This window comes from Astatotilapia calliptera, chromosome 7 (assembly GCF_964374335.1).
Source record: "Astatotilapia calliptera chromosome 7, fAstCal68.1, whole genome shotgun sequence".
NCBI lineage: Eukaryota > Metazoa > Chordata > Actinopteri > Cichliformes > Cichlidae > Astatotilapia > Astatotilapia calliptera.
The window spans coordinates 59,594,774-59,605,898 of record NC_137428.1 but is presented as its reverse complement, the minus strand read 5'-3'; the positions used below and the strand labels follow the sequence as shown (position 1 = coordinate 59,605,898).

Sequence of the window (11,125 nt, the reverse complement as noted above, 5' to 3'; positions counted from 1 at the left end):
TGCTACATGCTTCCTACATGGCAGTTTAGGAGTGTGCATGCTGTGAATACGAGGTGGTCGTCTACGGTACGTCTTCCATTTTGTTTATTTTGAGGATGATTCTTGTTAATGACAACTTGGGTCTTTTTTTTTTTTCTTTATTTCCACCCTGTATCAATTTTAAACCCATTTTGCATAATTTAAATAGTCAAATTCAGGGGGAAAATTATGATAAACAATAAAATAGTCCATGTACTGCTTTTTGATCATATCGTTTGTGTACGCATGTGTTTCCACTGTAACAACGGTGATTAATTTAAACTGGATCTGAACAAATGTGTTTGTTAGAGCAATAATAAATCAACAGAAGCACATTAGGCACAGGTTTTTATAATCGGTAAATTAATGTTGCCTAATTTAGCTGCTCCATTTCCTGCTTTAACTTCATTTTGGATTTTCAAAAGACCGGTCAGATCAAAACGCTTAAATTTACTTGGCAGATTAGAGGTGCCCAGTGGAGTTTACTTACAAAGGAAATATTGTGACCTCAGGTGTCATTCACCAAAACCCATTGTTCTCTAAGAAACGTCTGGAGTGCATTTCCTTTTGCAATGCTAATTCATTGGTAGATATTTCAAATCCAGCATTGTTTACGTTCTTGCTTACTTGGTAGCAGTCTTGTTCTTCCTGTCGATCAGTGTAGTGTCTGCAGCCACTTGCAGGAATGTGTAACATTACTCACATTCTTGCACAAGTGGAGCAATGGCAAGACGCAGAAAAAGGTGCGATAGAACTGCTAGAGGCCGAGAATTCCGGGGGGGGGGGGAACTTGAGTCGGTAATGAAAGTCAACATTAGTTGCAGCAACACCATCAGTGCTCACTGAGGTGGCACGCCATTAAGTTAGCTGTCTGATCTTTCCTGCTTCATCAAATCTATGCTTGTTATAAACAGTTAACCGGTTTAATCCAGTCTGGTCATAATCAGATTACATTAAACAACACAATACGTAAGAAAACGTGACCCAAGTTGTACTGAATTATCCTTTAAAATCTGTGTGTGCCAGACAGTCATCCTTTACGTCATCTTTCTCCTCGTCTCTCTCTTTCTCAGGGTAGGAGTCGAATTAAATTGCATTTACCTATGGAACGATTCTCTGAGATTGTTGTATTTATTTTAAAAGCACTTTTTCAAGAAGCACTTTTTGGTTTTTGGTTTTTTAATTTGGTGGCGCTAAGCGCCCCTACGTAATTCCCTCCCTCAGAGCGATGGGAATGTTTGACTTGACGAGTGAATCACGTAGACACTTTAGAATATCTTTTTGTTGTTGTTTTTTCTTCAATGCTTTCTGCCAAAGTGTGTCTTCCCACCAGTGTACAACTGGGTTTCATATCTGTGAAGTAGCCTCTTTTCTTGCAGTGGTCTTAGAGGTGTAGATTTATCTGAAGCAGCCTTTGTTTGATCCATTGCTCATGTTTTTTTTTTTTCTTTGTGAATCATGTGATGGAGTTATTAGCTGGAGAAGAGAATGCCACAAGTCAAAGAAAGTCTTAGATCACAGCTCTTTCTTCCTCCTCTGCTTTCATCTGTTCACCGCTTTGAGCCGTTTGAAGTGAAACTGCACAGAGCTAGCACCGCTTCGTTGTCAGGGTTAAAAGAGGAAAAATAGGGCTGCGTTTGTCAGGGTTGTTCACATGGTCAGAATATGGCATCCCACCCGTCACTAAGCCTAAGCAGTGCTTCTGGCCTATACCATTTGTGTGTATGTGTATTTAATGCGTGTTTGTGTGCCCCCTTCAGTTTGAGTGTTTTAGCTACGGGTATGTTGTCACATTATGCATAATGGTACGTTGCATTCATCTCTAAGTGCCATTAAGTTTGCACATTAGCCTCGTTCACCTCTTTTTGGGCATTCGCTGTATTGCACAGTGTGTGCCCCGAACTTTATTGAGAAACAATGGGTGTGAAGTTGTTACTTACCAATTACTTATTATTTACACTGAGACCATTTCAAAGTTTTTTTCTCACATTATAGCTTATTATTATATTAGGGCATGTGTGTGCAGATGTGTGGGGGAGTGGTGGGAAAAACAGCCGTGTGGTTAAATGCCTTTTTTTGTAAAGCGGACTGATGCTGGTGTCTTTGTTTTTGGGTTCTTTTTTTCATTTAGAGTAATGTGTCTGTTACCTGTTGTCAATTTAGCTTGTACATTCAGATATGAACCTAATAAATATGTCAAAGATAAATACGCCTCTGTTTGTGTGACGCTTACTGTAAAACACACACACACCACACAGTACACAGAGAGAGAAAGAGTCAACAGGACATGGTCTTTGGAATATGTTTACCTTAAGGGAAGTTGAACAGGTGGATTATGTTGGGTCCCCGTCTCCCACACATACAATCAGTGCTACACCCTCACAGCGTCTCCTCTGCTGCAAACATAAACCTGCCTGTCAGTTAGATGTCAGTGTGCTGCAGGCATCAAGTAAAGTTGGTTCACATAACAGCTGAGAAGGACCTGAAGAGCCTTCATTTGTGCTCATTCGCTTCACTTACATTTCAGTTTTTCAGCCTGTGGTCCTCTCTATATGTAGCTACCGTTTTACCCGTGGGTGTATGGCTTCTTTCCTGAGCTTAGATGTTTGTCATACTAATCCTGGAGCACAGATACTGTTAAGTCTTAAGAGGTAAGACTCTTTTCTACCATTCTCCCTGCCTTCTTCCCTTCTTACTTACTTTTGCACCAGGGAAAAACAAACAAACACCTTTTTAGGTTTTGATCCACACCTGCCTGCTCTCTCTGCGCAGAGTGCATGAAGGAGAGTCTGTTTGCAGTGGGTGGAAAAGGGAAGAAGGCGGAGTTGTGTTTTTGTACTTTTAATGGGTTGTGGAGAAACCTGCCTGTCTGCTTGGAGCTGGGAGAGGAGGAGCCTGTGGGGTGTGGGACTTCAGACAAAGGAGACATAAACACACTGACACTGGATCACTGGAGCAAAAAAAGAGTAGGAGACGACTAAGGGAGACGATTCCCAACTCTTGGACTACTTTTTCGCTATATTTTGGAGAAAACAAACTTTATGTAGAGGAGATTTTTGAGGGGGGGTGTGATACCTTGGATCGGTTTGTGAGCTGAGACATGTTTGTGTTGGAGCAGTGGTGGCCATATGTTGCCCAGACTGTGTAGAAGTGTGTGTGTTTGGGATGGAAAAGTGGAGCTGGCACGATCAACATTTCTGCTCTTAGCTTCACGCCATGGGGGGGTGCCATAGTTACCCCTCGGCTAAAGAAGCAGACGGGAAGACCCTTCAGCCCTCTGACATCAGCAGTGACAAATTGTAAGTTATATCTCTTTTTCTCCTTGTTTTTTTTTTTTTATTGCATTTCTTTGTTTGTCCTGTCAATCTTTTACTACTTCTGTATTTTTGATAGAACAAACACTCATGTTAAAAAGAGGACAATACTTATATCTGTTAATGGTGTGTAAGAAATGTGACTAGAAAGCTGGTTGCACATGGTTTACTCAGGAATGTTCTCCAGATAAGACTGTGTGCGTGTGTGTGTGTGCGTGTGCGTGTGTGTTACATATTTGCCTGATGCCATCAGTGACGGTGGATTCCTCTAACAGCGGGAACACATTATGAGCAGCAGTTAAAACTAATATGAGGAAAGGCACTGGGAAAATGTGTTTTATCTGAGTTACTAGGCAAATGTTTTGCTCCAGGTTGAATCTTTTACAGCCAGCTCGCTGTAGCGAAGAGAAACCCGCTCATGGACAAAGTAAAAGTGGACAGATGGCCGAGTGCAGGAGAGCAGGGTCACAGAGGAGAGTGTTTACACAAAAAACACAACATGACAACTAGCTTTGGGTTCTTTGTTTTTGTGTGCTGACAACCTGTAGCCAAGAGAGGAGGTGACTGAGTTAATGTCAGTGAGCTGTAACAGAGCAGGATGTGAGCAGCTGATGTTCCTGTGGACATTAGGAAAGTTTGTCATGGCTTGGCAAAGCTTTGCTCTACTGTACCTTTGCACAGCTAATGTTTACATTGATTTCTGACACTCTTCCTCCCTTTCTGACTGCTCTGACCTTTCACGTTTGACAAAAGACCTCCTGTTTAAACCTTTACACAAATGATCCCTGGCAGCCACTCTCTCTCACACACACTAACACATTTATACAGGGGGGAATGAAACCCCATGGAGAGTACTGTGTTTTCCTTATCACAGCAGGCAAGGTCATACTAAGTAAACCCTCAGCTGTTGTGTGTGTGTGTGTGTGTGTGTGTGTGTGTGTGTGTGTGTGTGTGTGTGTGTGTGTGTGTGTGTGTGTGTGTGTGTGTGTGTGTGTGTGTGTGTGAGAGAAAGCTGAGCGTGACAGCTGCCTGATCCACTACACTTTTAATATTGCAAAGTCTTGACTAAAAGTCTGAGTTAGCCTGCTCTGATCAGGAGCAACTATCCTGCATCCCTGCTTTGAATAAAGTCAAATTCTGCTGCCAGGTTTGACTCTCCATCACACTGTAAACATCATACATTCCCAGTATTCTCTATCTATATTGTCACACCTTCCTGATTAATAAGCCCTGTCTGTAGCTTATCAGTAGGTGCAGTATATAAACCGATGTAGGAAAAAGAGATGTTTTCCCAAAGAGGGTTGGCCTCAGCACTCGGCTCTACATTATCCTGCACAATCTTGCTCAGTTATTTGCTTTCCAGCATTGACCGCTGCAGCAGTCTGCTTCATTAACAGTAATTACGCTGGATCTGAATTGACTGCCTTCATTACATTAACTGCTGCTGTATTGGATGTTTAGGTCTGCAGTCACAGCAGTGCTCGTATGTTTCAATGTGTGTGTGTCAGCCAACACAGAGCAAGATAGATGAAAGAACTTAAAACATCATATCTACTGAGTGCAGCAGCAGTCATTAATCCACTGACCCGTTGGTCGTTAGACACAGCTATATTTTTCGGTCTCCCACTCTTTCTCTTTCTGTGTCGGCTTCATTAACTCTGAACTGTCTTCTCAAGGGGGATTAATAACAATAACCAGGAAGCGCGTCCATATCTGCAGCAGCAGTATGTGTGTCAGCGGATCACACATGCAGACATGTATGCCCTCATAGCTCTGCCGCCTGGCGTCGACAAGGCAGAGTGGCTTGCCAGCAACAGTAAGTAGTAACAGATTTGTGTTTGGACTCATTTCTCTGTAGCTCTTTAACTCCCAACACTTTTCTTCTTTCTGCAAAAACAAAGAAGAAGAGAGAACAGCAACGTGCGCAAGATATAATGTTGCTGTGCTTATTTATTTTCTTTCCAGCTGTGGCATTTTTCAAGCATATAAACCTGTTCTCCAGTGCCCTATCAGAGTTCTGCACTCCCAGCACATGCCCAACTGCCTGTGGACCAGGCAACGCGTAAGTTACTCAGTATTATACTGCAAATTGTGGCACCGTATGCAGATACAAAAGCTGTTCTTGATGTTTAATATAATATTATATTCATATTATATATGGGTAACCTTGCACACTATATCTGTTGCAGTCATTGGGGTAAAGTGCAAGCAATCAGCATGTGCTGAAGTAAAATGTCCAAGCTCCTAAATTATGTTTATGTGAATTGTTTTAAAAGTTCGTTTTTCCCTTTTTCCCAACACTACTGCCAGCAAACGGCCTTTTTGCTAACAGCATTAGGAGAGCTTGCATGAGGTTGACCTAAATGTACTATAATCAGTCTTTAAGCTGAGCTCTGAGCAGCTTCTCAGTCTTTATCAGCCCAGGAGTGCCATCACAATATTTACCCTTTAAAAAACATCAAGTACGGATTCTGTTGTTTCCATGTTGTGTAAACTTTTAGTACGCTTTCGTCCTCAGGGTTTATGTTTGGACTGATGACCATGGCAGGAAGCTTAAGTGCTCTGCTCCACTTTACTTTGACTACGCCATGTCATACATTCAGGACCTACTGACTGATGAAGACGTGTTCCCTACAAAAGCAGGTAGAGTGCATTTACATCGTGTGTTACCTAATTGCACGGCACGTTTCAGTTTCAGTTTTAGTTTTAAACTGTCATCTCTTCCTTGTTTCTCCAGGTGCAAAATTTCCGACAGGCTTCGTGTTTATGGTCCAGAAGGTGTTTCTGTTGTTGTTCAGGACAATGGCTCACATTTATTGGTCTCACTACACACAGGCCCAGCAGGTGGGTCTGCACCCGCACCTCAACACGCTTTTCATGCACCTGACGCTCTTCTGCCGGCACCATGAGCTGCTGGATCCAGAAGACACTGAGCCACTGCAGGACCTCATCACAGCTTTGGGACGACAAGGGTGAACTTAAAGGGCAGCCGCAGATATTGTACAATCACATCATTGCACGCTTATTTATTTCTTAAAGCTGATTGTCTCTCACCACTCTGGGCCAAATTTAAACGTATTCCCCAGTATAGATTTTTAAAGAAAGCTCTATAAGGAGAGCAATGCAAAGAAACAATGCTCCTGTTCTGTAGAATTGGACTGAAGTGTATGACTATTGCATGCTTTGTTTTGTTGTTGTTGGGGTTTTTTTTGCTTTTTTAACATAATGGTGCACTATTTTACTTTGATAAGGTCAAGATCTTCAAGGTCACTTAACCAAACAAACCCAGTTTGTGCCATTTTTGTATTTTGTGCACCGTGCAAAAATGCTGCATCTGCATCTTCATGTATTTTAGAGTACTTTGTAATAAATATTTGTGAGCCATTATCTGTACAGTGGAACTGAAAAGCATGCATACTTTATTTTGGAGAAATTAGTGAATGCAAAAAAGTGGGAAGAATTGGTTAAAGACAGGGAGGGACTTTGTGTTTGATCCTGAAGTGGGTGCTGGTGCTGTTTTATTTAGCATATTTTCAGGTCTTTGGTTTATAATCAGCGCCACCTGCTGCTAGTAAAGGAATCCAGCACGTATCACATTTTCCCTGCACCATCTGTAAATATTTGTTTACATACTGGATTTATGATTAAACTGACTTATGAGAGTTAAATGGTGGTTTTTCTGTTTTAATGTAAGGGTGTTGACAAAACATCTGGCTGCACTGGTTCTCTCATTTCAGATGTGAACGCCGTTTGAGGCCCACAAAGCCAAGGGATCACATACTGTAAACATTGAATTGTATGAATATTTTTGTTTCTTTTCAGAGTCGTCTTTTTTCTTTTTAGTGCTGCAAAACAAATAGAAAATGTGCCTCTTCAACATACAAACTCTACTGTACATTCTTCTTGGTTAACAGCGTTGTTTCTGGGAAGTGTCAGGCCACTCGAGCCACACTGCATTAAATGAGCCTAACGGGCCCTGTGCCATATGCAGTCTTGATCAAAAGTTTACGTTTAAAAATAGCGAAAAATCATATTTTGCATATTTGTATCTTAACATGGTTCCAGGTAGAGTTTCAACATGCAACAAGAAGAAATAGGAGTGAGACAAAACATTTTTTTAAGCATGCAATTTATTGAAAACAAAGCTTAAACTGAATCAAGCTGTTTGATTTCTGATTTGGGGGAGCTTAGTTTTTTTTAAGATGTGGTCTTAAACTTTTGATCAGCCATAAAAGTTCTAAACATTAACTCAGTAATGAGTAGCTCCACCGTTATTGTTGATCACTTCAAAAAATTGTTGCGGCATGCTTGATGCAAGCGTTTCCATGAGGTAAGTGGGAACATTTCTCCAAGTGGTGAAGAGAGCCGCAAGAAGGGCATCTACTGTCTGGAACTGTTGCCCATTTTTGTAAACTTCCCTAGCCATCCATCCATCCCCAAAGGTTCACAGGGAACATGCAGGATGGTCCAAAAGAGTGCTGTTATTGTCCTGGAAGAAGTCCCTTGTCCTGCGGGCATTGTGTACTGTAGCGTTGTCCTGTTGAAAAACCTAGTTGTTACCACACAGACCATGGCCCTGTCATGAGGGATGCTTTCTGCAACATCTGGACAAACCCAGCGCCCGTTTGATGCCCCTGCACCACCTGAAGCTCCTACTATTACTAATTATCCTTACGTATAATTAGTAATTTAAAAATGATGTGCTTACCCCTGATGGCATATATGTCAGCTATGCTTCCATAAACAATAAGCTCTCACCTCACTGCCCCCCCTCTTCTATTTATTAACACTATTTATTTACATATTTCTATTTTTACCCGATTGTATATTTGTACATTTTATATATTTTTTCTCTAAATACTGTTCATATGTATATAGTGCTGCAGAAACTCTGCACCCCCCACCACGTTTGCACCGAGTAGGAGGTGCTCTGTAGCTCTGTATGTCTGTATAGTGACAATAAAGGTATTCTATTCTATTCTGTAGCTTCCAGGTCATATGAAAATCTGTTTTCATCTCTTTTTCTCGCATCTCATGCCCCAGATACAGACATAATCAGGATATATTATTGCTTGGCTATTTTTATTTAAAACATTTTTCCTTTGCCCAATATAAGCATGTAGTCCTATATTTCTCCACAAAGAGGCAGCAAAAACCCCTACATTTTACCGACAGACTTAAAAATACAAAGAAATTTGAAAAATGATTAACCTAAAAGAAATGTATTTATTCATTTCATAACTTCATTACTGAACAACACTGTTGCAAAAAATGATTGATCTCTCATTTCAACTGCAAATTCTGTTCAACTTAAAATGAAAACATGCCTCTTTCATTATACAGGGTGGGCCATTTATATGGATACACCGTAATAACATGGGAATGGTTGGTAATATTAAAGTCCTGTTTGTGGAACATTAGTATATGTGAGGGGACAAACTCCTCAAGATGGGTGGTGACTATGGTGGCCATTTAGAAGTTGGCCATCTTGGATACAACCTTTGTTTTTTCAATAGGAAGAGGGCCATGTGACACATCAAACTTATTGGTAATGTCACAAGAAAAACAATGGTGTGCTCGGTTTCAACGTAACTTTATTCTTTCATGAGTCATTTACCAACATATTACTACAGCACATCTTGTGGTCACACCCACCCTTAAAAATAAACGTTTATTCAGCACATAAGCAAGCCTTATATGGAGTGCTGCAGATGCATTAAAATACTTACGACTGACTTACTTGGGACGTAAACTGAGGAGGAGAGACAGGCCCTTTGGCCTACATACTTCAGACACCCTTAGTACTCGTGTTTCAGACCAAATAAAGGGTTTTTGTTTTTAAATCTTTATCTTGTTTGATTGTAGTGATATATATATGACATTTAGACACATAAAAACTTGCAAATGTAGACACAAAAGCCTTGGTGGAAGTTCCTTCCGTGATTTTTACTGTGATGAACCTACTGTGTGCCATAGTTTTGTGGTAATCATTCCACAGTGAAAAGAGAGCTCAACAGAAAATGGAAGTTCTGTATTGCAAGTGTGTATGCGATGTGAATTCTGATTGATTTGAGTTGGATTACAGCTCATAACTGCAGCCAGATGGCTGATTTCCACTCAGATTTCAACCTGAGGTGTTCAGCAGACACAAAAGACTGAAACTGAAACCCTTCAGAGAGGAGGCAGGATAAGTCTGGATACATGCACACACTCCCTCACACACGCATACACACAAAGGTTTGTTCTTTGGGTAGATAGGAGATGTGTTAATGCACATGTGGGACTGAGGTAAGGCTCACCGTATTGGAAACTGAGCTTACAAGGTAATACTGCAAACTGCTGAGTCACAGACAAGCACAGCCATGGCGCTTTAATTAAGACCTGAAGCCACCTCCACATACAGAGCATTCTTTTAATCAGGTTCAGACTCTGAGCTGCTCATCTGTGTCCTCCTTCACAGTAAAGAAGAGTTGTTCTTTTACAAGAAAACTGAAGGGAACAGTATCTGACAGCCTCTGGCCAACACAGAGACTGATTCTCTCTAGTTTTCCTTACTTTTTTGAACTTTCATAATCAGGGGATAACATAACAGTAGCCAATCTGTCTTACATGATGTTAATTTGAACATAAAAACATTGGGTTTGCATGCGTTTAACTGGCTCGTGCATCATGTCACAGCTGTTCAGATTAACTCCATGCGAGAGTTCTGACCCCCATGTGGGAAACATGTGGGTACAATTTGCACAATGTCATCTCTTTACAGGTCAAAAATATGAGCAGCCATAAAGCCAGGCACTGGGGTGCAATATGAGTTCATATACTGCTGTTGTACTCAGGTTTCTTCAACAAAACACATCTTTAATGGAGATGGTGGAGGTGTCATTTTTCAGGCAATGTTTTTTTTTCTCCTTAGATTGGACCATATTCGGCTGTAAAGACAAATGTCAGTTTTTGTTGATAACTTTATAAATGTCACAATAACCTGCTCTACACTGCAGGGAGAGTGATTTAAATTGGCATGCTGGGATAAAAACACTCACTAACCACTTTATTAGGTATGTCTTGCTAGTATCTGTTTAGACCCCCTTTTGCTTTTAGACCTACCTTTGTTCTTCGTGGCACAAGATTCAAGAAGGTGCTGGAAACATTCCTCTGAGATTTTGGTCCATATTAACACGACAGCATCACACAGTTGCTGCAGACTTGTTGGCTGAGACTCTCCTATTCGACCACAGGTCAAAGGTGCTCTATTAGATTGCAATCTGGTGACTTTGAAGGTCATCTGAGTACAGTCAACTTATTGTCATGTTCAAGAAACCAGTTTGAGATGATGTGAGATTTGTGGCATGGCACGCTATCCTGATGGAAACAGCCAGAAGATGGGTTCCCTCTGGACACGAAGGGATAAACATAATCCGCAGCAATACACAGGCAGGCTGTGGGGTTTAAATCATCTTCAGTTGGTGCTAAGAGACCCAAAGTGTACCATTACCATTATGCCATATTCTAATACTACAATCCAAATATTGCAGCAGAAATCAGGTTGCATTTGAAGTATAGTCTCAGATTTCTGTTCTTATTTGACAGAAGTAAGTTGCATCCAGTAGTCTTCTGCTGCTGCAGGCAGTCAGCTTCAAGGTTCAACATGACATATTTTTCTGCAAACTTTGGTAGAAATGAGTGGTTGTTTGAATTACAGCTCAAGCCAGTCTGGCCATTCTCCTCTGACCTCTCCCAGCAGTGAGGCATCTTCACCCAGAGAACTGGGCTCACTGGAGATTTTTTGCTTTTTT

At 41.1% G+C, this 11,125-nt stretch overlaps 1 protein-coding gene across 1 annotated transcript; it reads left to right on the top strand.

Annotated features, from left to right (window-relative positions):
- The first annotated feature begins 2,887 nt into the window (after nt 1–2,887).
- Nucleotides 2,888–7,000, top strand: LOC145430174 (MOB kinase activator 2). Its single transcript, XM_080304738.1, has 5 exons — nt 2,888–3,317; nt 5,009–5,148; nt 5,298–5,394; nt 5,851–5,975; nt 6,070–7,000. Exons 1-5 carry the CDS (start codon nt 3,235–3,237, stop codon nt 6,306–6,308), a joined length of 684 nt encoding a protein of 227 aa, XP_080160864.1. The 5' UTR covers nt 2,888–3,234; the 3' UTR covers nt 6,309–7,000.
- The last annotated feature ends 4,125 nt before the right edge of the window (nt 7,001–11,125 follow it).

What these genes read in the sequence shown, in the direction of transcription:
- LOC145430174 (XM_080304738.1), top strand. Translation starts at nt 3,235, where the DNA reads ATGGGGGGGTGCCATAGTTACCCCTCGGCTAAAGAAGCAGACGGGAAG. An exon ending in AGAGTGGCTTGCCAGCAACA is followed by an intron (nt 5,149 to 5,297) that starts GTAAGTAGTAAC and finishes TTTTCTTTCCAG; the next exon opens with CTGTGGCATTTTTCAAGCAT. An exon ending in GCCTGTGGACCAGGCAACGC is followed by an intron (nt 5,395 to 5,850) that starts GTAAGTTACTCA and finishes TTTCGTCCTCAG; the next exon opens with GGTTTATGTTTGGACTGATG.